Source organism: Periplaneta americana, chromosome 16, assembly GCF_040183065.1.
Source record: "Periplaneta americana isolate PAMFEO1 chromosome 16, P.americana_PAMFEO1_priV1, whole genome shotgun sequence".
NCBI lineage: Eukaryota > Metazoa > Arthropoda > Insecta > Blattodea > Blattidae > Periplaneta > Periplaneta americana.
The window spans coordinates 178,709,555-178,737,339 of record NC_091132.1 but is presented as its reverse complement, the minus strand read 5'-3'; the positions used below and the strand labels follow the sequence as shown (position 1 = coordinate 178,737,339).

Sequence of the window (27,785 nt, the reverse complement as noted above, 5' to 3'; positions counted from 1 at the left end):
CGTGCTCTCGATACTCTCTCACTGCAGCTCGTCCATTTCCATTAACAAACCCGTATACCAGATGCATGTCAGCCATTTCAGCATGAGTAAACCGCTCCATGTGCACTGCTGTTGTCACAAGCCGTTAATGATTGCGACTGAATCGGTGTGTTTACAAGGAAGTCACCGTTGTTGTCACTAGGCGGTGCTGCTTTCGAATGAATCAGTATGTTTCCAAGCAGACCTCAGAGCCAACCACTAACATAATGTTCCATAACATTACAAGTTGACTTCACAGACCATATATTCCTGATCGAAATATATTTGTTTTCATGTTCTCTACCTTCTGTATTAATTTGAACGAATAGTTTCGGAACACCCTGTATATATATTCAAATTCCATAATGTTATATTACAAGTGAGATAATAATGAAATTACTTCTCACCCATGTTTATATGTGTATGGCCGTTAATAAGAGCTAATCTATGGCAAGATTTTCCACAGATATTGCATATAAATGACTTAAGCCCAGTTGTATGATCACGGGATAAATCTTGGAATAGCCTAACTATAGAATAAATGGATTAGCGTTTTGTACGACGTTCGTTTATTCCAAAGTTACATATTCTACAACTAGGCGAATTAGATCAGAGGTTGGAAGTATTTGTAGATGGTGTTTAGTTTATAAAGTTTATTTATTTATTTAAATTTAAATACACAGAATAAAGAATATAATTACAAAAGAAACAAGAGAAATAGAAATAAAATAATACAAGCAATATAAAAAGGAGATACAGTAGTATTAACAAAATTTGAGACCAAATGAATAGCGCTCGTGCTTGGTCGCAGTTCAGATATAATATTAAAAAAAAAAAATAAAAAAAAAATAATAATAATAAATAAGTAAAATAAAATAGGAAACTAAAATTTAAATTACAGCGGCAATGGAATTATGTAATATAATATTAACACTAGAGAAGAATAATATCGCACGTGAAAAGTAGGACTAATATATATTTCAAAATTATAGAATACAAATATAATATAGGTTGATTAATTCATACACATAGGCTATAAATTTATTTAATCAAATTGAAGATATTAACACGTTTCTAATTTTCTTGTTAGGCTATATGTTAGTGGGTTACATGTTAGAAGTTCTGGATGTAATTTAGTTAAAGCATTGTACAACCGAGGGCCAAAATTAATGCTATGCTTTAGACCAGCAGATGTGAGACATTTAGGTTCTACTAATGTTGAATTAATATTTCGTCTTGTGTCATAATTATGTGTCTGTAATACAAACTTATTACGATTTTTATGATAAAATTTTAACAGCGTATACTTATAAATTTGTTCAATATTAAATACATTAAATTCAGAATAAATTAATTTAGTTGGATAATCGAAACGTTTCTTCAAACAAATTTTAATTATTCGTTTTTGTAGTAAATTTAACGGACTAAGATTAATTTTTGTACTTCCACCCCAAACAATTATACCATATTGAATGATAGACTGAATAATGGCCAAATAAACATTTCGTATAACTCTAATGGGTAATTAGCATCGAAGATTAACGAATTTATAAATTGTTTTACGAAGCCTCTTACAAAGATAAGTAATGTGATGAGGCCATTTTAAATTCTGATCAATAATGATACCCAGATATTTGACATACGTGGCTTCTTTCAATGGTGGACAATGGTGCATTCAAAATACCAGTAATTGTTGAAATTTTTCTGAACATAGTATCACTATTTTGTTTGCGGAGTTTATTAGAAATAAATGAGTAAATCAAAATGAGTTAGAAAGGAAAAGAACAACATGTCGAAGATACACATAAGCTAGTTGATATAATGAATGATTGTAAGATCATTCTATAAAATAAAAGTCATATAATACAGTCTAATGAAAAGGTAAGGGCAAGAGAGTCTACAGCTAGGTTATTTAATGCTCAGACAACTACCAAAGAATGTAGAATGTAATACTGATATGTTATAATCTGCCTCATAAATTTGCTTCAAATTTAATTTTAATTACCTAGAAAACTACAATTTCTATATAATGAAGACAATGTGTATTAATTTTTTTTCCTGTCACGAGTTCCAAATCGTGACTAATTAATTAAAACATAATTAAAACTATTTGTTTCCGTGCTGGTTACAGGAATGTAGACTTGTCCCGTCATTTATTGGTCATTTTTCGCTGTTTTAATGTATTAGGTCTATTTTTAATTTTGAGGATATTTTTGGTAAGTTTTTTTTAATTATAAGTTGATTTTTTTTAGCCATTTAAGGTAAAGACTTCAATGACGAACTAAACTTTCCCAATACAGGAAAAACTTCAAAATTAGTAGATGACACTACCTCATTCATATGCGGAATTTGAAAGCATTTTCTCGATAGTAAATGATGTTAAAAGGAAGAGGAGAAATAGAATAGGACATGTAGATTTCAGCTGAGATCTACATGTGTACTGCCAATTTTCATAATTTAATTATGTATGTCACTATTATACTGATTAAGGCTGCTTGAGTGGAAGAGAAGTCTTATGGTCTTAACTCTGCCAGCGAGAATAAAACATTCGTTTCTATTCTCCTTTGAAGTCACCAACGTCCATTTTAGTCTCCGCCATTGGGATACACCATGTTAGATAAAGAGGAGGTTTATCTTTCTCTTTTATTGTAGTTAAACATTTAATTATACCCTAATTAATTCGTTAAGTGTAGTTCATACTGTAGGTTGCGGGAAAATTTGCATTCGTGTAGGAAATTTTATACTTTCATATGGAATTACCATAGTAGACAGACTGGAGAGCTGTTAATTTAAGGCTCTATTTTTTTCTGATGTATAGCACTGTTTACTTTTACGTATTTTTTTGGAATTTCAGGTCTTTTGTGACATTTTTGGATTATTTTTAAGATTTTTTTAACTCATTAAAATTCGCGCACTGATCATCATTATCATAAAGACTTATGTCTAAAACTGTTGCTATTTTATAACTTATTCCTTAGATAACAATTAAAAAAAAAAAAAGGTGAGCACAGAATAGCTTATTCAGGAAATATGCTCCCTATAATGCACTATTTCGTGTTCATACAAAAATTCCTCGCGTAACAATGGAAATAGTATTAACAAAATGTTATTCCGTGGTCGTACGAATGGGCCTTATAGAAAGACATGAGAGTAACTGTCCTTATTTTAGGATTGCCATAACACACGGCATATTAAAATCAATGTTACAAAAATATTCATATAATCTGTGGTTTTAAAAAATATATGTACATAGTTCTTTCCTGTTCCTTCATCTGTGCCATGAAGCTACTCTCTTCGGTACGCTACTTCCTAATTTTTAAATTAAAACACATATGAAAATTCTTAATTTACAAAATAGCAATAGATATGAATTAGTATAATAAGGGCTAAGTGCATGAATTTTGTTGCTATGGGCTGGATTCTAAAATTCTAAAGCGTTAGATTAAATCAAATACTATAGAGACAATAGATTTGTTCCAGCAGGCAATTCAGAACTCGTTCCGAACTAATATCGAACTTCTTTCGATGCATGCGCCAGATGTGTACGGTGTCGGAACTAGTTCGAGATTTTATGTTGTTGCAAAGTTTCTTGAATTGTGCTTGCACGACCTTCGTAGTTTCTTCTTACACTAAAATTATATTCGTCTTCAGAACTTAATCTATACTAATAATAAATCTGTAGCCGACATTTTTCTGGTAATTTTCGATTTTCCAAAATTATTGGTCCCATCATAATTAATTAACCGCCCTGAAACCGAAAATCGCTTTTTTGAAATTTTTGTTTGTATGTCTGTCTGGATGTTTGTTACCTTTTCACGCGATAATGGCTGAACCGATTTATATGAAAATTGGAATATAAATTAAGTTCGTTGTAACTTAGAATTTAGGCTACATGATATTCAAAATATTTTATTTAAAAGAGCATTATAAGGGGGCTTGAATTAAATAAAACGAAATATCTCCCTTATTATTAATTTTCATGAAAAATATTACATAACAAAAGTTTCTTTAAAAATAATTTCCGATAAGTTTTATTCTATGCAAAATTTTGATAGGACCGATATTTAATGATATAGATGAGTTTCAAAATTACAATAACAACGCCATCTAAGGCGGTGTAATGAAATAAAAAAACAAATGACTTCGTCTATAAGGGGCCATGGACAACAACAATCGAAAGATAAATTAACCGATTTGTATAATTAATTATTAATTCACCATTGGAAAGTGTAGTTTCTCTAGGTGGACATAATGCTATAATGTTATTACAGTAACTTCTGAGTGAATCGAGGGCAGTTAAGATTAAAATAGCTGCTTATGCACAGAAAACTTGATATGCTATTCTGTACACTTGTTTCCTGTGTTTACTAAAATAATTTTTATGACCAAATGAGTGGTCTCTGGATCAAAATGATCGCATTTTAATTTTTTTAATACAATTTAAATTAAGTAACATAATAAACGATTTATCCTTCTATCAAACACGAATGTTCCCAGGATCAAATGTCCTATTTTAATTATGTAATTACTTTATATTTATTTCTAACGGGTGCAGCGGAGTGCACGGGTACGGCTAGTTCATAATAAAATATATCGTTAATCACCTTCCAAATCATACATGATTGACTATTTTTCAATTTTAATCTGCCTAGCCTAAAACATTTCAACCTCAACCTCAGATTAAGCCATCTGCGCATGCATCAGCAGTTCAGAATTTTCAGTTTGTGTTCTTAATCGAGAACCAATTTCACTCGTTCTGAACGAGTTCTAAAGCACGTTGGAACACGGAACTGGGAGTTCAGAATTAGTTGAAGTCTTGTTGGAACGCACATTGACCTACTGAGCATGAGCAGGCAGTTCAGAATCGATTGTGAATCGTGCTGGAACAAACCTGCTACCGGATACTTGCAATATATCGCAATAAATCCTAACACATGCGCATTTAGTGGCAAATCCTGGTAGAATCTTAGCCCAGCATGGCGAGAAGAGTATGTGCTGTTTTTGTGTGTAAGAATTAACATAAACATCTTTAGTACTTGTGGATATAGAAAAGGTGTTTCACAAAGTGGATTTAAATAAACTGATGGGGATCCTAAAGAAAATTGGAGTGGATTGGAAAGAGAGGAGGCTGTTCAATAACCTTTACATGACGCAACGAGAAGAAGGAAGTGAAATAGCGAGAGTACGAAAAAAATTACCTTCATCAACCACCCTGTTCAACATCTGCTTGGAGGATTTAGTGAAGAACTGTTTTCGGAACATGGGAGGAGTGATAGTTAGAGGAAGAAGAATAAAGTGCGTAAGATTTGCTGCTGATATCTCGTTGTTAGAACAAAAGGAGGTGATACTAGGGGATATGATAGTGAAGCTAAATGTTATGGTTTATTTAACGACGCTCGCAGCTGCAGAGGTTATAATATATCAGCGTCGCCGGATGTGCCGGAATTTTGTGCCACAAGAGTTCTTTTACATGCCAGTAAATCTACTGACATGAGCCTGTCGCACACTTAAATGCCATAGACCTGGCCCAGGATCGAACCCGCAACCTTAGGCATAGAAGGCCAGCGCTATACCAACTTGCCAAACAGGTCGACTGATAGTGAAGCTAAATGAGCTGTGAGAAATATGGAATGAAGGTAAATGTAAACAAGACAAACACCATGGTCATAGTAAGAAAAGTAAAGAAGATACACTTGCGAATTACAAAGAGGCAGTAAAGCAAGTGGACATCTTCAAACAGTTAGGGTGTACTATAAGCAGTAACATGAGCTGATGCCATTAAGCCAAAAGGAGGATAGCAATGGCAAAGGACGCTTTTAATAGAAAAAAGAGTATCTTCTGCGGACCTCTGGAGAAAGAACTAAGGAAGAGACTAGTGAAGTGCTTTGTGTGTAGTGTAGCATTGTATGGGGCAAAAACATGTACATTACGACGAAATGAAGAGAAGCGAATAGAAGCATTTGAAATGTTGATATGGTGAATGGAGCGTGTGAAATGGACAGACAGAATTAGAAATGAAGCTGTGTTGGAAAGAGTGTTGAATTGTTTATGATCATATATTGAATTAATCTACTTGATATTAATTGCACAAATTTGTATAGCTTAATGAAAGTATGCTTGTAAATTGAATTAATCTGCTTACTTTGTATTGTATATGTTTGTATAGTTTTGGCCGATGAATTGTATATGCTTTAAATTGAATAGTAATCTGTATAGCTCTATTGATAAATTGTTTGTGTTTGTAATTTGAAGTAGTTTGTATGATATGTATTATCAATTTCTGTATATCACAACTGGTTGAATTGTTTATGCCTTAAATTTAATTAACTTGTTTTGTATTATACATATAGCTCAACTTATGAATGATCGTTTGCGTTTGTAAATTTAATAACCTGATTGGCTATGTATTGTATACTTTTAGTAGAGCCATCGATGTAGCTCAGTCGGCAGACTCGCTGGGCTGCTGATCCGGAGCTGCGCTCGGGCTTGGGTTGGATCCCCCTTTGGTCTTTGATTTCTTCCGAGGTTTTTCACAGCCGTGGAACTGAAGCCAGATGGTCTATGGCGAGTCCTCGGCCTCAACCCCTTTGATTTGATTACCTGGTTGGGTTTTTCCGAGGTTTTCCCCAACCAAAATGCAAATGCCGGGTAATATTTTGGCGAATCCTCGGACCTCACCTCACCTCACTACATCTAGCCAAAATATTATAAAAAATTGCACAAAATTGTAAAAATTGTAGAAAATTACTAAATTGTAAAACTATAAAAATTTGTAAAAACTGTAATTCTAATATTGTAAAATGTTGACATGTTCCACATCTTAAAGCTTCATTGCTCATGTAAGATCTATGGAATAAAATAAATGAATGAATGAAAGAATGATGCTGAAACTGATCAGAAAGAGGAAAAGGAATTGGTTGGGTCACTGGCTAAGAAGAAACTGCCTACTGAAGGATGCACTGGAAGGAATGATGAACGGGAGAAGAGTTTGGGGCAGAATATATCAGATGATAGACGACATTAAGGGTCGATTTCTAAAACGAGGTCTAGACCACGATCATGGCTTTAAACCGTGTTTGGCTTTATAAAATGAGGTCTTTTTCATTTTTCTGAGCCACGGCTCAAAACCAGAGACCACGGCTGGGGCAGGTTTAAAACTACGGCTTCATGTGTACAAGATGGAGGTAGTAATCAGCTGGATGATTAGCAAAGGAAAATTTGTGTCTACGAGTATTAAATCGCCGGATTACAGTGATGAGAGAGAGAGAGAGAGAGAGAGAGGAATAATCCCTTGTAACTATATAACGACGATAATTTCTGGCGAATATTTCGATTTTCGAAGAAATAAACGCAAAATTTAGCAAGTATGCTAAATAACAATCTGTAACGAAATGAAAGAGGTGACAGGTTGACAAGTTTTTTTTACATCTTCTTGTTGCTTTCAGGGAAGTAAGATATAATATTTAATATTAATTATACCTTTATGCCTATAAGATGATATATCTTAATTCTTAGTCTTTACAGTAGTTTTGGACATTTCATTTAATACTCGAAAATGTTGTGGGCCTACGAGAATATGAAGCTGACGTGATTTTTGTCTTCTTATTTTAAGTTTTATGCTACTGGGGATTTCCACGTAGTACTAGCCTGTTATTTGAAAACAGAACCATACTACATTTCAGTTTCAATTGAAATTTTAATTCAGTTAATATTTAGGTTATTAATTCCTTACAACAGTGCTTTCAGTTAGTTAATGTTGGTAGTAGTTATGAACAAACGATAAACTACAACATAAACGCTCGACTTGTGCTAATGATTTGTGTAATATCATTCTTGTACATAAAAATCCGTTCCCTATTAAATACTAAGTAATGCTAGTATTTTAAACGCACGTATATTCCATAAATAGAACAATATCTTAGCTGAGAACAAAAGAATGTGACTTACTGCAAGTCAATAAAAATATTAATCCCAATGTTCATTTGTTTCTAATATCGACTGTGTACAGGAATAAAAATCGATTCTTAGCTGCGTTGCCATATATAAAACCCACAAAACTCGGTTTCTCCTCAAGCTGCGTCTCGGCTTCGTTTTAGAAATCGCACAAGGATTCAGACCTCAATCGCTGTTTAGAACGATTCCGTCCGTGTTTTAGAAATCGACCCTAAGATTTACGGATCATATGTGAAGACAAAGAGGGAGGCAGACAATAGAAAAGACTGGAGAATGCTGGGTTTGCAGTGAAATACCTGCCCTTGCGCAGAACATTATGAATGAATGTTTAAGTTTGAACCCAGAGACCTCTAGTTGCCTATCTCAAAATACTTACCTAGGACCCTTGTACAATCACTTAAACTTCTTCTGTTGAATTGAGAACCGATCTATATATATAACAGAACAATGTCAATTATCCCGAATTTTCTTCATACAGTGGTTACGCGCATGGATATTTAAACTTCCTGACTGTGAAAACATTTCCCACACCCGTCGCATTTAAATGGTCTATGTCCAGTGTGCGTGCGTATATGTACTGTCAGCGTAGAAGACAAAGAAAAACATTTTCCACAAATATCGCACTTATAGCTTCTCACCCGTGTGCGAACTTACATGCTTCTTGAGACAACTCGAAAACCAGAAACAATTGTCACAATTGTTGCACTTAAAAGGTTTCACGCCCGTGTGCTGCGTACGTACGTGCCGCGCAAGAGATGTTGATCTTGTAAAACATTTACCACAGGTTAAACAAGAAAACGGCTTTTCTCCAGCGTGCGTGCGAATATGATCACTGAGAATAAAAGCTTCGGAAAAACATCTTCCACACATCTCGCATTGATATCCCTCCTCGCAAATGTGTTTACGCATATGAACACCGAGACTTTGCGCTGTTGAGAAATATTTCTCACAAATATCACATTTAAATGTCTTCTCTGTGTCTCTGCGTTTATAGGGACTGGGAACATGAATATCCGAACATTTCCCCATATTTTTATTTGTATGTCCTCTGAGGGTCTTTGCTGCCGTGAAACATTTGCCACAACTCTCGCACTTGAATGGTTTTTCTCCAGTATGCGTACGTATATGATATTTAAGGGTTCCTGAATCTGCGAATCCTGCATCACAGAAATCACACTTGAACGGCTTTTCGCCCCTGTGCCTGCGCATATGCTCCTTGAAGTTACTAGATCTGGTAAAACGTTTCGAACACACTTCACATTTGAACGGTTCATTACCGGTGTGCATTTGTATATGTTCCCTGAGGGAGAAAGTACGTGTGAACGTTTTTTCACAGAATTCACATTTCAAAGGCTCTTTGACCGTGTGATATTCTATATGGTTTTTCAGATTCCCGGCCTTGGTGAAAGATTTTCCACAGATATTGCATGTGAGTGGCTTTTCGACGTTATGCTCGCGTGTGTGCGAGTTCAAATGCTGCTTATCGGAGAAATACGTTCCACAAAGATTGCATTTGAATGCAGTGCCATCTGTGTGTGGAAGTGTTTGTGAGCTGAGATTGTCCAGAGTCGATAACACCTTGTCACTGGAATTACAGGTGCTTGCAAATGTTTCTGTATGATTGCGGGAATCTTCCTTCCTTATTTTAAGGAGTTGTTCGTGAATTTTGGAATTATGCACACTTTCATACGAAGAATTCTCTGCCAGGACAGTGTATTCCGCAATTGTGCTTTTCACCTGTAGCATTTGATGTTCTTTAGCATTTATTATGCTGCAAACAAAACATGTTATTAGTGAAAGCTGTAGCACTTAAAATAGCGAAAATAATCAATACAGCGCGGATGTTTGACAATAGTACATTATGCGAGCGTCTTAATTACCATTATAGGCAAGTTTCATACGACTCTAACTTGAAATTATTCATAAGTATTCATGTTATTCTTATCTGACTGGGGAGCGGAAGTGACCTTGTGCAATATCTCGTAAATTGTGAGATGTGCGCAGACGCGAAAGTATTGATTTTTTCCTAGAAAAAAATGTCATTGATCCTGATATAATCTAGAGAGTAAAATAAAGATTAATCTTGATATAACCTTAAAATTGATTTAGACATTGAAAAAACGAGATGACAAATTGAATTTATTTGTATATTATTTACAATTAACGCTAATTTGTAACAGAACATAACCTTCTGCGACAGTATTGCATTTCCAGCCTCTGCGACGTTTCGCTAGTTGTCTTTCGATTGCATATCCGAGAATAATCGATACTTGCGCTTTCATATTGCTACAATGGTGTTTTCTAATTGGTGGAACATCTGAACTTTAATGAATAGGTGTACTTTAATGAGGTCCATTAAAGGGCTGCTACAAGGTGTATAATTACTACATTTCGGCATGGTCGAGCATGAAATAGCTTTTAATACTGGTTTGACATTATGTTATAATTAAATGTGTTTCGAGGTGTTTTGCAGTGATAGAGGAATATGCATTTAGATTACATAAGGTACTTATTTCACCTTCATTTTTAATTTTTCTTAAAAAAATTCAGTTTTTATTTCTGTGTCATATGAAAGCTTGAAGTTTCTAGTTTTAAAAATATATAAGTTTTGCCTCTATAATTAATTAGCTGAGATTTTATTTACGGAAAACAGCATTTCTTTAAACCGGAAGTGCAGTTCTGCAAGTGTCAATCTGTCACACTCTTTCAATTTTGTATATTTTTCGTGTAATAACAATTCGAATCTGGCGGTAGAATTTAACTTAATTATTTTTCATACAGTCAGGAAGCTGGGCGGCCGGGTAGCTCAGTTGGTAGAGCAGCTGGCTACGGACAGAAAGGTCCGGGGTTCGATCCCAGGTGGTAACAGGATTTTTTCTCGTTGCCAAACTTTCAGAACGGCCCCGAGGTTCACTCAGCCTCCTATAAAATTGAGTACCGGGTCTTTCCCGGGGGTAAAAGGCGGTCAGAGCGTGGTGCCGACCACACCACCTCATTCTAGTGCCGAGGTCATGGAAAGCATGGGGCTCTACCTCCATGCCCCCCAAGTGCCTTCATGGCATGTTACGGGGATACCTTTACCTTTTTTTTTACAGTCAGGAAGCTGTGTGTATTTGGTTTTGCAATTTTTCATCCCTCCAGATCATGATTCTGGTCTATATTCAGTTTTACAGCATTTTACAACACTAATGTTAACACAAAGTGCACTTAGAACTGAGGTATTTTCATCATTCAAGTATGAAAATGAAGGTGATTAATGTAGCTAAGTGCCAAATTGCAAACAGTGTCCTAATGGTTAAGGAAATTAATTTAAAAATCAAAGATTTAAAATTTTTATTTTTATGTTTGAAAACTTGATTTGCATAATATACGCCACTGTTCGTTAACAGAAAACGACAATTTAAATCACACAGAGTTAGTGTGCACTCAATGTTGGTTGCTTGACGGTTGTCAGCCCACTTTGAGGTCTGTGGATATAGAGGGAAAAATTGGATAGTTGTCTGGGTAGAGTTCTCAGGTAGCTCAGTTGGTAGAGCGTTGATACGTTCAACCAGAGGTCCCGGGATCGATACCCGGCCCCGGAACAATTTTTCCTTGAAATTATTCATACCTAGTCAATATATACAAGGAATATCTTTTAACTGTACTGGAGAGTTGCCACTTCCCGCTCCCAGAGGCGACCTTGTGACTAAATACGCTGATGACGCAGTTCCCGGTTGGCGGTTTCAGTGCTAGATTCGCTGCCATATGGGGTGGATGCATACTCCAGAGCTTTTTAATTTGAGCTGTGCTTAATTATTTCTGTGAAGTTAGTAAAAAGATTATGGTTTATTTAACGACGCTCGCAACTACCGAGGTTATATCAGTGCAGCTGATGTGCCAGAATTTTGTCCTCCAGGAGTTTTTTTAAATGCATGTAAATCTACTGACATGAGCCTGTCGCATTTAAGCACATGCCATCGACCTGTGTCTGGAACAAACTCGCAACTCGCAGAAGGCCAGCGCTACACCGACTACGCTACCCAGGACGACATTGTGTAAGGTTAATGATTATTGTGCGAAGTCTTTACTTCCAACGTCATTTCCATTACGTGAGCGTGTGTATATGTATAATAATTACATAAAATACAGAAGATGTTGTGCGAAAAAGCGACGTAAGTTCCGACAGATGATCGTAAAAAACTACATAAGAGCTGAAATGGAGTCAATCAGTGCTGCTAAACGCATGAAAGTTTATAATAATTTTAAAAGAAGGTGTCAGCAATGTGTAGGCGTAAATGGGTGACATTTTGAGCATAAAATAAAGGTGTCAGCAATGCATAACAAACAACGGAGGACATTTTGAGCATAAAATATAGGTGTCAGCAATGCATAACAGTCAACGGAGGACATTTTGAGCATAAAATATAGGTGTCAGGAATGCATAACAGTCAACGGAGGACATTTTGAGCATAAAATATAGGTGTCAGCAATGCATAACAGTCAGCGGGGGACACTTTGAGCATAAAATATAGGTGTTAGCAATGCATAACTGTCAACGGAGGACATTTTGAGCATAAAATATAGGTGTCAGCAATGCATAACAGTCAACGGGGGACACTTTGAGCATAAAATATAGGTGTCAGCAATGCATAGCAGTCAACGGGGGACATTTTGAGCATAAAATAAAGGTGTCAGCAATGCATAACAAACAACGGAGGACATTTTGAGCATAAAATATAGGTGTCAGCAATGCATAACAGTCAACGGAGGACATTTTGAGCATAAAATAAAGGTGTCAGCAATGCATAACAAACAACGGAGGACATTTTGAGCATAAAATATAGGTGTCAGCAATGCATAACAGTCAACGGAGGACATTTTGAGCATAAAATATAGGTGTCAGCAATGCACAACAGTCAACAGGGGACATTTTGAGCATAAAATATAGGTGTCAGCAATGGATAGCAGTCAATGGGGGATATTTTGAGCATAAAATATAGGTGTCAGCAATGCATAGCAGTCAACGGGGGACATTTTGAGCATAAAATATAGGTGTCAGCAATGCACAACAGTCAACGGGGGACATTTTGAGCATAAAATATAGGTGTCAGCAATGCATAACAGTCAACGGGGGACATTTTGAGCATAAAATATAGGTGTCAGCAATGCATAACAGTCAACGGGGGACATTTTGAGCATAAAATATAGGTGTCAGCAATGCACAACAGTCAACGGGGGACATTTTGAGCATAAAATATAGGTGTCAGCAATGCATAACAGTCAACAGGGGACATTTTGAGAATACAATATAGGTGTCAGGAATGTGTAGTAGTCAATGGAGGACATTTTGAGCATAAAATATAGGTGTCAGCAATGCATAACAGTCAACAGGGGACATTTTGAGAATACAATATAGGTGTCAGGAATGTGTAGTAGTCAACGGAGGACATTTTGAGCATAAAATATAGGTGTCAGCAATGTGTAACAGTCAACGAAGGACATTTTGAGCATAAAATATAGGTGTTAGCAATGTGTAACAGTCAACGGGGGACATTTTGAGCATAAAATATAGGTGTTAGCAATGTGTAGCAGTCAACGGGTGACATTTTGAGCATAAAATATAGGTGTTAGCAATGTGTAGCAGTCAACGGGGGACATTTTGAGCATAAAATATAGGTGTTAGCAATGTGTAGTAGTCAACGGGGGGACATTTTGAGTATAAAATATGAGCAGGGTAAGTACAAATAACTGTCATTTTATGCCTTCCAGGTGAACAGCGGGTGCATGCTTAGCAGGAGACAATAGCTCTGCAGCTGCAACTGGGAAATTACAACTCTCCGGGACAGTTAAAAAATACTCACAGAACAGGAATCAATTTTCGAACATGACAGAGTCCCTCCACATTCGCATACGGAGGTACCTAAGACATACTTGAGAGATTTGGAAAGAATGGGACAACTCCCTGGACGTCTGCTGTATTGCACGTGGGGCTCACCTCCAGTGCATCTAAGGTCAGTATAAAACTTTAAACTTCCCTCTTTCAAATGGTGGTAAGATCATGTGTTTATGTTCAATATTGGTGAAAATATAACCTTCTGAAATCGTCTAATAATTTGTAACTACAGTATATAACCAAAAAATATCCTAAAATATGATGTATCTGAACCAGAAAACCAAGCACAAATTTAAGGCAAATACACAACACTTACCTCTCCGCTGAGTTCTTGTATTCCTGCTTTGTTACTTCCAGCTTATTGTCTTCTCCTTCAGCAACCATGCCAAATGTCTCACGCTGGAAGTAAAAAATATTACAGAGATTAATGTAGGCAGTACGAGGACCTCAAGACTATTGTAATGAAAGGTATCTTTTATTCCAGAGGGGCCTGAAGACTTATACTGCAGGCTGAGGCTTATTGTGCTTACGAGTTATTTTTTACGACGATGTATCAACCTCTAGGTTATTTAGCGTCTGAATGATATGTAGGTGATAATGCCGGTGAAATGAGTCCGGGGTCCAGAACCGAAAGTTACCCAGCATTTGCTCGTATTGCGTTGAGGGAAAACCCCGGAAAAAACCTCAACCAGGTAACTTGTCCTGACCGGGATTCGAACCCGGGCCACCTGGTTTCGCAGCTAGACGCGCTGACCGTTACTCCACAGGTGTGGACTTGTGCTTACGATTCTTGTTCTGCGAATGGTATCATTATTATAATTATTGATTTATCCGTTAATGTACGTGAAAACCTTAAATAGCTAACTAGTGTAATTAATGTTCACGCGAGATCCCTCGGGTCAAATACTGCTTCAGAACTTAACACCGCGACTTTTAAATGCTGGGTTGAGGAGTTAAAACTATGGAAAAAATTTGCATGTCGCATGAATGGCAAAGCATTGTGGGTAGAATTTGTAAACATGATGTTTGTAGCAAACTAACACGAACTTAACAACAAGAGAGCTGAGAACACAAATTGCACTCACCTCAGACTCACATTTCATCACAGGAAATGCAATTGTCTCTGGAGTTTCTTCAATTTTCACTTCACAATTGGGAAAATAGCTGTGGTTTGCGCTCTCCACTGTTGTCTGAAAATGGTGTGGAATCAATAAATTCCCTTCCTGTAAAATATAGACATCACAAATCCATTACTCATTATTGCTTGCTGTATTACTAGTCTTTCTTCTAAGGGAATCATCAGCAGTAGCGCCTATCTACCGATCTTCACTCATATTTTCCTTCTCGAGCATATAGCTTAAGAATGATACAATTTAACCAGAGCCAACGGTTAAAACATTATCGTAAGAATAATAAAAATGGGCACATAGGAATAAACAAAAGTTCATTAGCATTAGTCTCCTTTCAAAACTTCACAAATAGCTTCACACATGTTGCATATTACACGTAATATACAAGAGTTTAGTATAAAAGACAGCTATATCATTGTGTGTCACTTAAACTACTACATTCCATACATTATTAGATGTGAACCACCAAATTGCATTGTACATGTTAATAGTACATTATGCAACGAGCCTATAATGATAGTAATTAAGACGCGAGTATGTTTGTTTATGAAACGAGCGCAAGCGAGTTTCATAATTTTCATACGAGCGTCTTAATTACCATTATAGGCAAGTTTCATACGACTTTTTATGCTCGATCATATTTCTAACTTGAAATTATCCAGAAATATTCATTTTATTCGTGTCTCACTGAAGAGCGGAAGTGACCTTGTGCCTAGCTCGTAAATTGTGAGATGTGCGAAGACGCGAAAGTATTGATTTTTTCCGAGGAACAATAATGTCATTGACCTTGATACAATCTAGAGAATAACATGAACTAATTTTGATATAACCTGGAAAATGATTTAGAATTGAAAAACGAGATGACAAATTGAATTTATTTGAATATTATTTACAATTAACGGTAATTATTATAGTAACAGAACATAACCTTCTTCGACAGTATAGGATTTCCAGCCTCCGTGACGTTTCCCTCGTTGCCTTTCGATTGCATATCCGAGAATAATCGAAAATCTGAACTTTAAAGAGTAGGTGTACTTTAATGACATGCATTAAAGGACTGCTACCAGGTGTATAATTACTACATTTCGGCATGGTCGAGCATAAAAATATATATTGATGCAGGCTACTGTAATAATTCTCTGTACACAGGATGTCTCAGGAACAACGTAAAATACTTCAGGATAATGTAGTTTGGGTCAACGTACATCGATTTAACCTGATGTACTTATGTCCAAAGTCTAATGGTTGGTGAGAAATATTTAACTTTATATACCCATGTCCAAAGTCTATAGTGAGGGTCACGTAACAGCAGTTCCTAAATAGCAAATATTCCCGTCTTGTCAGGGTTGCCAACTGGTACCAGATATCATTATATGAAGCAGAATCACGACTTTACATACCGAATGACTTAATTACTTACCGTACTTTACCTTTATGTTGGAAGGTTATTCTAAATAGTTCAATTATTTGTAACATATTTTCGTAGGAAAACTATACGAGAAAGGGATCGACATGTCAGGTATTTTGTCCGGCAATATGAACTTCATTGGTTTGACTGAACAATTGATTCACGAGACCTAACCTAAAAATGTATTTTGTTTGACCACAAGAAATTATTAGTATTAACTCCGAAAACCGAATACTACCATGAAATGTAAAATGTTATGTTTTATTTAACGACGCTCGCAACTGCCGAGGTTATATCAGCGTCGCTGATCTACAAACATGGGCCTGTCGTAATTAAACATACTTAAATACCATCGACCCGGCCCAGGATCGAACCCGCAACATCGGGCATAGAAGGCCAGCTTATACCAACTGAGATAACCAGGGCGACTCCATGAAATGTATTTTTATTTTATTTTATTGGGTTATTTTACGACGCTGTATCAAGATCTAGGTTATTTAGCGTCTGAATGAAATGGTGATAATGCCAGTGAAATGAGTTAGGGTCCAGCACCGAAAGTTACCCAGCATTTGCTCGTATTGGGTTAAGGGAAAACCCTGGTTTCGCGGCCAGACGCGCTGACCGTTACTCCACAGGTGTGGACCATGAAATGTATGCTTAAGAATACTTCCTCCTAATAATATTGCTATTCTAGTTATAATTCCTGTCTCCGTGAGCATAATTCCTTCATTAATCATCTTTTAGTTAAATCTGAAAGAACAGAACGCCAATAGGGGAAGTTATCCCCACTCTCGCAGCACACTTTACGCTTTCTTGCCATGCTTTTTCCTCTCTTTGGCATTATTGTAATACAAATCTAAACGCGAAAAAAAATTCAGTAAAATGTGAAATAGTATTTCTATCGATTGCCCACCTGCATTATGATATCCAAGTATGTTATATTTTTTTACACTTACCTGACTATAGTCTTGAATTGTAACCACAACGCAACACATAAAATAACTATTATGTATTAATATTAATACTGATATTAATTAATTATTAGTATGTTCAAATTTCACTAGCTTCCAGAAATCTAGTACAATTTTAATTTCATGGCACCCCAGTACCGACAGTTACAAAATCACTACCATTTGTAGTATTTGTTAGTAACGAAATTCGAAACGAAGTTGGCAAAACAAAATCCAACCTTCAAACAAGAAAATCACCACAATCCACTAGCATATGTAGTAATGGGGGAAAAATGGTTAGGTTTCACCCTGAGACTATGAAGAAAGCTGACCCGGACTGTAATGGTTGGTGAGAAATACTGGAACATTTTCCGGTTGCATGTACTATACTTGAGGTATTATGCTGTATCTTTTACACAAGGCAGCGTGTGAGAACCACAACGCTAGTGCAACACACACAACTGAATACACGTTCACTTGATATTTAATTCGTGCATTCGAAAAGTGAATCTGCACACATACTTATTGCTTATGGATTCTGTAATGGCAATGTATTGACTGCTGTGAGGGAATACAGACGACGTTTTCCCAATAGAAGGGTTCCCATCTAGCTGTGTGTTTTCCCGTGTTTACCAGATGTTATCTGAAACTAGCAAGATACCAAGTGTTTCATTGAGGATGGAAAGAGAACCGGTACTTGGTATGAATTAACAATTCATGGAATCCATAAGAAAGGCAACCTGAGTTATTTGTCTTGTGTAATTATATTATTTTCTTACTGAGTTTCTATTCAATTATCAAATAAACGTAACGGAATAACACAAGATGCAGTATTTTCAATAATGTATCATATCACAATGTTGTAAAATGCAGAAATACGTCTATAATGCCCCTCTTCACTTAGAAGTCCCCTCATCAATAACTTCCTAACTGTTACATTTCGGACATAGGTGTATCAGTTTAACACGATGTAAATTAGGCCCGTAACACACTTGAAGAGTTTTCGCTAGCGAGAAATGTGTTGCGAGAAAGAGGCGAAGAGCCTTCCTCCACACACTTGGCGAGTTCTATCACAGATCACGCCTCGCTATGATCATCTATGCACTGCCTTCATGCAGAAAGCATTTTTCTGATTATAGTAATGCAGGGGCGATTTCTCAGGGCATGCTACGCTTGCTGCGCAAGCCCAATATTTTCGTAAAACGTGCATTTCTGAAAATGGGATTACGTACATTAAAATTTATTTTGATTTTTGGAATATTGTATAGGCGTAATACCATCCGCAGGTTGCACACCGCAAGTATCGCAACGCTTGCTCGTTTCTCGGAGTTACAGAAAATACATAGAAATAGTGAGAATATGATGCGCGCGCAAGTGCCTTCCTCCTTACTCCGTCCTAGGCGCACATGCTTCTGTTATGAGTTGTTTGAAGCTCTGGTCCGAGAGCTACACCAACGACTATTTAACGTTACACAGATCAGTACTGACAGCGGGAATGTGCTGTGATTTGCGAGTGCAATGTAATTGTGTTAGCTGCTGCATGTATTATCAATTCTTTAATATTAATTTGAAGTATTGCAATGAATTCGGAATTGTGTGTTACTGAAACCTTATTATTAAATCCATTTTCCCGAAGGACTATTCAAGAGAAGGCATACATAGAGAATATGTGCGCTCGTTCAGAGCAGCTCAAAATAACAATATGTATTGGTTGGCAGAGTCGAAAAAGCTAAATAAACTGTTTTGTTGGCCATGTTTGTTGTATTATATCTAACTTCTACATCTGATAAGAGAATATATGATCCATGACTCATAATGATTTCATAAATATAAAATAAATTATTTATGTGGGTCTGATTATTTTTATTAATTATGAATTATTACATCCTCCTATCATCCCCTATGAATAAAAGAGCAAGCCTAACTTTCGTGACAAGCATTCGCCCCTGCAGTAATGACTTGTTGGCGGAAATATTATAGGCTATGTATTTACGTATATTGTCGTACTTAAATATATAACCTGTAAGTATATTGTCGTACTTTACAAATTACGTACGAACGCTATGTTGAATCTGAGTATTCAGATGATGAGGAAATGGAGTTACATGAACATATTTTGTTAATGAAAAGAAAAAGTAGGCCTAAAATTAAAGTCATAAATGTCTGAAAATCACATTGTATCTTACGAAAATAAGGGCGAGTTTTGGACACCGGTTTCGATTTGAATGATGATACGTTTAGGCGTTATTTCAGGTTGAATGGGCCTCAGTTTTTTGCCATTCATGATATGATAGAGGATTCTTTGCTATGTTCTGATTAAAATTACGGAAACTGGTAAGACATATAGATACATTATTTCAAATGTTTAATTAATACTATTAAATTTCATCAAAATAAAATATAGACCTGTTTATTTTCAGATAATCTGATATTTGTCTCCAGATTTATTCTTTAAGTTTCGTGTTTTTACAGTTTTCATCCCGTGTATCATATAAATAGGCCTACGGGTGACATTGTACAAGATCGATAAGTTTCTGACTGCAATTATCAGCCATCTTTCCTCATTTTCAAATAAAAACAATATAATTCATCGCCACCTGTGATATCTTTATCTACATTCAATCGTCATAAAGAGTATAAATGTCAAACATCATTGATAAATGTGACAAGAAAATTCGCTGAGCTACCGATTCCAGCGAGAAACTCGCGCGAGGTTTTTGCCTCGAACGAGAAACTCTTCCAGTGTGTGGACGTCCATTTGAATCCATGTTATCAATTTTTTAATTTTCTCGCAACACATTTCTCGCTGGAGAAAACTCTGCTAGTATGTTACGGGCCTTAACCCAAACTACATTATCCTAAAATATTTAACATTCCTTCTGAGATATCCTGTATATTAGATGCATTAATGTAGATTTTTAAATACTTAACATAAGAATTGGAAATGTTCCTTATTCCAGCTGCAAAGCAACTGTAAGCACTATATTACGGAATGAATAAATCTACATATTCACATTCGTAAGGATATCTTTGCTAATTATTCAGTTGCATCACATAATACAGTGAAAACCACTTCGTTTGCATAATAATTTTACTGTTCACGTTTTTAATGTTCATAATAATCAGGGAACGGATTTATATGGACTAAAAATATATGAAATATGTAAATATATATGTAGTTATTTTTACCAAAATATGGAATTAAATATGGATTTTTACCAAAATATGGAATTAAATATGGACTTAAAATTATAAAAAAATGACTATGTACGTTAAATATTGGTACATTTTAATCAAACTAAACAAAAAATATAATGGACGTACCTTATCTTCCAATGTAGTTTCAACAAAACACAATTTTTATTGTCTGTTACCATAACAATAGGTTACAAACATTTCTTTCAAGTGCTGGAAAGTGAATCTTCTTCTATTGTCTCTGAGGATAGATTTATACTGACTAAAAGAGCGTTCGACGTCACAAGAAGTAACTGGTACATAATTCAATTTCACAATGTCTGCTGGGGATAAGTCCAAGTTAATCTTCACTGTTGATTCACCACTCATCACAGCAACAACCTTTTGTAGTTCTTCATATCCAGGGTTTTTTGAAAGTACAGTGTCCACCTTAGCTCTTACTGCATCTGCAACTTTACCTCTACCACGATTCAGTTGTTCCACAGTACTATTTATAATTTCAAAACTTTCAGATAGTGAAAGGTGCCTATTTTGGAGACTTTTGAGCGTTTTTATGATGCATGAAAATGTATGCTGAATGTGAGCTAAGTCATTCTTCACACTTATGTCACAGGTAACTGTTTTCGCAGTATCAATTGAGACTGCATCTTCAGAGTCCAATGCAAGGAGAACATTGTTAATAGAGTCTATATGTTCGGCATAATATTCAACTGCTTCTAGCCATGTACCCCATCTAGTTAAAATTGGCTTTGGTGGCAATGGAATTTCAGGGTACATTTCTTTCAACACGTTAACTCTACTGGGAGCTTTGAGAAATACTTTTTTCACTGATGAAATCAACAAATCTACTTTAGGGAAATTGTCTCTGACCACTTCTGCCACACGATGAAATGCATGCGCCACACAAGTAAAATGAGTCAATTTAGGATATACAACAGATAATGCTTGTCCAGCTTTGACCATATAAGGGGCAGCATCGCTAATAAAGAATAACACATTATCGTACATAATACCCTTTGGCCACAGGATACCCATAGCTTCGTTGAACAGTTTAACTATAGTTTTGTTATTGCACTTTTCTAGAACATCACAATGTAAAAGAATTCGTTCAGAATATTGTTCACTTAACAAACCGATAACTACATTACCAACAAGTCTACCTTCTTTGTCGGGAGTCTCATCAATGGAAACCCAAATTGAACTATCTTTAATTTCATCTCTTATCTTCTGTATTGTCTCATCGTAGATGGATGGAGCATACGTCTTCCTAAGTGTTGACTCATCCGGGATTGTATGTTGAGTATATTTTTCAAGGAATTCCCTGAAGACCTTATTCTTTAGTTTGTAGAGAGGAATATCAGCAGAGATGAGAGAACGGCACAGGTCGATGTTAAACTCAGATCTTACATTCGATGTTGTTGGTTGTGTTAAAAACAATTGTCTCTGCTTGGAATTTAGTTGTTTGTTGGCCTGATGTTTACTAGTTGTAATGTGTTGTTGCACCAGGAACTTTTGTGTAGATGATACTGCACACTGACACAAATTACAAAATAATATTTTATTGTCAGTTGATAAACCATCTTCTTTAAATTCTGAAATGTAACTTGTTAGTTTTGATTTTAAATTGACTGAATGACGTACTTTTGGCATATTTACCGTCTTTATAGTATGATTTACAAAACTGAACCTATGTGTACTCTGACTGGCATTTAACTGTTGAGCTGCACAACTGAAGTCTGTTAAAAATTTTAAATTAAATTAATACAGTTTTGTAACTTACTTTCCCATTGTTGATAGGACTGCTAATTTTCAAATAACTCTGATGTTAAAGGGATTACTGAACATGTGTTTAAATCTCTATTGTTGAAATGTATTTTTAAAAGTTAATGGAATTTTGTTTTGTTTTATTGTTAAACCTAATATAATATGGACTGTTTTATATGAAATATGGAAAATATATGGAAATTAACGAAAATATGTACTAAACTCTAAAATATGGAAAAATATGGAAAATAAAAGTAGGATTTTTCAACCCTACACATTGTGAAACATAAAGATAATGCAAAATATAAATTATATTAGCTTTATAAGTAAATATGTATTTACATATAAATCCTTTCCCTGATAATAATGTACGAATAGACGGATGACAGATAATGATAAATGTGCTATACTCACACGTGACAAAGCATTTCCCTGGTCAATACTAGAGGTATCACAGGATTCTATAGCCAATGGGTCCAACTCAGGTTCCGTCTTGATCACATCCATTGCAACTGAAACAAGCGTAACAAAATGAATAATTTATTGCTTTCACATGCTGCCACGCCTTTCTTCAAACTAAGTACGGAGACAGGGGTAATTGGGAATTCATCATCGCATAAAAATGCAACCCCTCCCTTCAGAGGTCTGCATCGGATGTTTTTGCTCGAGTAGTTCATAGCATAATCCGATAGGTAGCGCACATGCATGATGGGTAAAATTGTCGCGAGCGATAAATCCTTGAATGGTACAAACCGAGCGTTAGATATTCGTTCTTGTTACAGTGATTAACTGTGTAGTAACATCATAGATGTTTATCATTTCAAAACTTTGCAGTGTTTAACTAACCTCTCCATAGCACAACTACAAAACTTACTTTAAAATGTAGTACAAATGTTGTAGGTAAATGTCTTTTTTTTTTTTTTTCCACACAGGAGTGATTTTGTTTTTGCCACATCTGATAGATGTTAAATGTTATGTTTTATTTAACGACGCTCGCAACTGCAGAGGTTATATCAGCGTCGCCGGATGTGCCGGAATTTTGTCCCGCAGGAGTTCTTTTACATGCCAGTAAATCTACTGACATGAGTCTGTCGCATTTAAGCACGCTTAAATGCCATCGACCTGGCCCGGGATCGAACCCGCAACCTTGGGCATAGAAGGCCAGCGCTATACCAACTCGCCAACCAGGTCGACACACATCTGATAGATGTTATTGGATGTAAATGTAATTATTATAAACGGAGAACACAATCACGATAGCGCAAGAACCGTAAAAAGTTTTCTAGTAGTAGTAGTAGTAGTAGTAGTAGTAGTAGTAGTAATAATAATAATAATAATAATCTCTAATAATTAGTGTATCAATCTTTGCATCTGTAACAGTTGTGCAGCATGATTATTCGTTTTGTTATATTTTCTATGACGTTATCTCTGTACTAATATTGTTATTAATCTACCGCTATATCAATATTTTTTTATAAAACGTTTCTACATTGTCGCAGTATATAGGTGGAACACTATGTATGGACCTATCGTATGATATATGTGGTAAATCAAATATTGAATAATTATTAATTAGCAATAATAACTAGGTCTATATCGAAGTTTTTCATACCATTTTATTTATAACTTCATGTTACTGTTTTAGTACATTCCATTAGACATTTGTCATAAACGCAGAAAATAAAGCCTTATTTTTACCGTGTGAGCAAAACATATGTGTATCTTATCTGTCGCCTTCCATACAAGATAAGACATGTCGGTGAGATGACCTTTTACTGTGCTTCTATTTATTACGAGCGTATCACGACCGATCTTATCTCGCTCGAGCGTGTGACATTCGACCGAGTTCAAGCGAGCGATTTAACTCCAATGCAGCACTCTGCCTCCCATATTCTTTTATTCCTCTTATCCTGTTTGTATTTCCCCTTGTTCTCAATGTTCCTTCTTTTCCTGTCATCGCCTTGTATTTCACTTACTCTACTTGTGTTTCCCTTCTTTTCCGTGTTACCACAGTCTACTATATAGAGTCACGAAGCTTGAGTTTTGAGGATACTAGGAACAATAGACTGTGCCGGTACCATTTCGCATTGTCTGTAATGAGGCGATAGTAGCGATCCTAGTGGCCAGCAACTATATATGGATGCATATTTACAGACGTGGACAAATTATTAGCAAAATTGAACATTTTTATTATATATTTTTACAAAATATGATTCTTCAATTTAGACTACAGTTGACATTTTTGTGTATTTCCAAATTATTAGCAAAATTGAAGATTTGTGTTGCATATTTTTCAAAATTTAACTCAGTTTCGACTACATTTGATATTTTTGCATATTTACAAATTATTACCAAAACTGAAGATTTTTATTGTATATTTTTACAAAATGCGATTCTTCAATTTGGACTACAGCTGACATTTTGGATATTTCCAAATTATTAGCAAAACTGAAGATTTTTGTTTTATATTTTTACAAAATTTGACTCTTCAATGCAGTTGACATTTTTGCTAATTTACAAATTATTAGCAAAATTGAAGATTTTTATTATATATTTTTACAAAACTTGACTCCTCAATTTAAACTACAGTTGACATTTTTGCATATTTCTCTCTACTATAATGATGGAAATATCCAAAATTGTCAACTGTAGTCTAAATTGAAAAGTCAAATTTTGTAAACAAAATATCATAAAAATCGTCAATTTTGTTAATAATTTGTCCACGTCTGTACTACGTATTGAGCTTCGTGACTGTATATACTAGACTGTGGTGTTACTATGCATTCTCCTTGGTTTCACTGTCCTCTCCATGTATTCCACATATTCTTCTGGTTTCCATGCACTTCCCTCGTGCTCCTTATTCTTGTCATGTATTCCGCGTGTTCCCTTGTTCTACTTGCATTCTCTTGTAATCGTAATGTTACTCTTGCTATATATATATATATAGAAACCCATGAAGGTAGCTGCTATTAATTTAATTAAAAACAAGAAGCTCTTTCACGATTAAACATTCCCAACAACGTAGAAGCACATTCGATGACAGGACGAAGTTTAAGATCTGAGTTACGGCGGAGGTCGTTCAATAATTGGTGTCGTCTTCCACAAAAAGGCAAAGGAGTGGTAACTTACAGTGAAGATCCAAAAAACAACTCTTGGATTAGTAATAGAAGAGGGATATCATCCTCAGAGTGGACCAATGCCATAAAGATGTCCACAAACATCGCAGCAGTACGATCGGTGCCAGGTCGTTCCTTTCAAGATCAAAAGTGTCGTCATCCAGGATGCAGCGAAGTAGAAACCCTTGGGCATGTTTTGGGTTATTGCCCTAAAGGAGAACTACTGAGGAACAATCGCCACCATAAAGTGAGAAGCTCCATCGCAACCAATCTTCGGAAGGCAAAGTGGGAGGTTTACGAAGAAGTGCACTGCTTGGCTGAGAATGGGTCAACGAGAAGAGCAGACATTATAGCCATCGATCACCGGAATCAAAGAAGCCTCATTCTTGACTCCACTGTCCGTTTTGAGAAGAATGATCAACAAGCCAATAACGTTAACGATGAAAAGAGCTCTATTTACAACCCGTGTATTCCTCACCTCAGTGAGAGATACAAAATGAATATTAATACATGGGAAGTGAAAGGACTTCTTTTTGGCGCTAGGGGAACTTCATTTAAGTTAACCAGAACCATTCTTCTCTCCGCAATCTTATTGTATTTTTAATTTAATCTCTGCTTTGCATTCTGGATCCTAGTGGTCAGCCGTAGATTTCGCCCAGATGTCCCAAATTGTGGAATTTGTGCGACACAGCATATTATAAAGAAACCGCCAAATTAGTGAATTTTCTGTATCGCTATGTATAACTCCACTAGAAGCCAAGCAGGTAATTGGATCATACCTACGTTTGGTAACGCTCTTGTAAAGAAATACCTGATTACTCGGAAGAGAAAATTCTGGATCTTTATTTCAAATATTGTTGAAGTAATATTCGTTTGAAACTTGGATGAAACTAGTGAAGAATTTGTTCCGATGATTTCGAAAGGGAAATTCCATACACTACACCAGTACTGACAACACAAAAAAAAAATCACCTGCCTTTGCCCAGAGTATATGCAAGGCATAATAAAGCATAAACTAAATTAACCTAACCTCCCACAGATTCGTATATGCAAGGGACAAAAAAAAGTGTAAACTAACCTAACCTAAACTGTCACATTCGTATAAGCATGGCATAGCATGAATGTACATCAGTGGCAAAAAAAAAAAAAAAACCGGACCGACCCTTGTAGCTGATACAAAAGAATCCTGTGCTGTGTATTGTGTCAAACTGTGGTAATTTCAATATGGATAGTAAAGCCAGAGGTATGTACTGCTATTTAATGTAAAAATACGCAGTTATCTTTGCCGAATAGAGGTAGAAATGTAATATTGATGCCAGATGAAAATAAAACTCTCAAAGTTTTTTCGTCTGTAAGTTTGAGGCACTGAAGGAAACAAAAGACGGTAAGAATCGAACAAGTGCAATAAATTTCATTGTTACAATTAACTATACAAGATGAATGTGTTTTGTGAGTAGCAAAATTTGAATCTGTGACTCTGAAATCAGCTACAAAGGTCGGTCCAGTTTTTTTGCCACTGCTGTACATGGGCGTGTAACTTACGTAATGTCACCAATGTTAAGTTGGTATTACTAATGGACACAACTTTAATTGCTGTGAACGTTTGAAGGTTTTTACAAAGGATAGGCTCAGCGCTAGTTTAGCCGCATCTTACTCCCATTATAAAGAAACCTTTATACAAGTTTTTGTAATATGAAGAAAACCGTAATATGAGTTACGCAAGAATGAAATATCTACTCACATGCCTGTATTTGAACTTTGTCTGAATGTTGGCAATGTGTATTAGAATATTCTATAACTTTTTAAACTCGATATAAGTATGCTGTGTAATACGTGTATCACATAGAAGATTATGACAAGAATATGCCTGTATATTCTCGTTCCTGATAAGATAAGAAACTAACAAACATATACATGACACGTCATATAGGCCTACCGTATTTTACTGCCGATGTCACGTTAATTTATTCTCTCTACAGCAATACATTATGCGGATGTTGCAATAGAAAGAAAAGTCTCTCAACTGTCATTGAAGGAATTCTGTTAAATTACTGTTGCCGTGAAAGATTACTGACACAAGTTTCAATTAAATTATTTTCTAACTCTTATCCCACTTACACGTTCATACCATTGTTTCCAGTGCTATTGATACTAGATTTGCTGCTATCACTGATTAAAACGTATTATCCCACTACTCTCAGTCATCATAATTCATAAAAATATTACCTTTTACACGCTCGAAGTTCCTCGGTTAAATAATTACAGACACACTATACAATACTGCACAATATTCACTAATTTTTCAAACACCTTCCACCTTGGTTCTTCTTTACATTAAGAGTGCGCTATGTTTATATGACGCTCGGAATGTGATCC

The 27,785-nt window shown here is 35.7% G+C and overlaps 1 protein-coding gene across 1 annotated transcript; it reads right to left on the bottom strand.

The window, feature by feature from the left end:
• Nucleotides 1–884: 884 nt before the first annotated feature.
• Nucleotides 885–27,785, bottom strand: LOC138692086 (zinc finger protein 436-like). The gene is made up of 5 exons (XM_069815011.1): nt 27,636–27,785; nt 22,708–22,805; nt 14,932–15,069; nt 14,163–14,245; nt 885–9,742 (listed from the first exon to the last, which is right to left on the bottom strand). The coding sequence occupies exons 2-5, from the start codon at nt 22,798–22,800 to the stop codon at nt 8,596–8,598; spliced, it is 1,461 nt and encodes a 486-aa protein (XP_069671112.1). The 5' UTR covers nt 22,801–22,805; nt 27,636–27,785; the 3' UTR covers nt 885–8,595.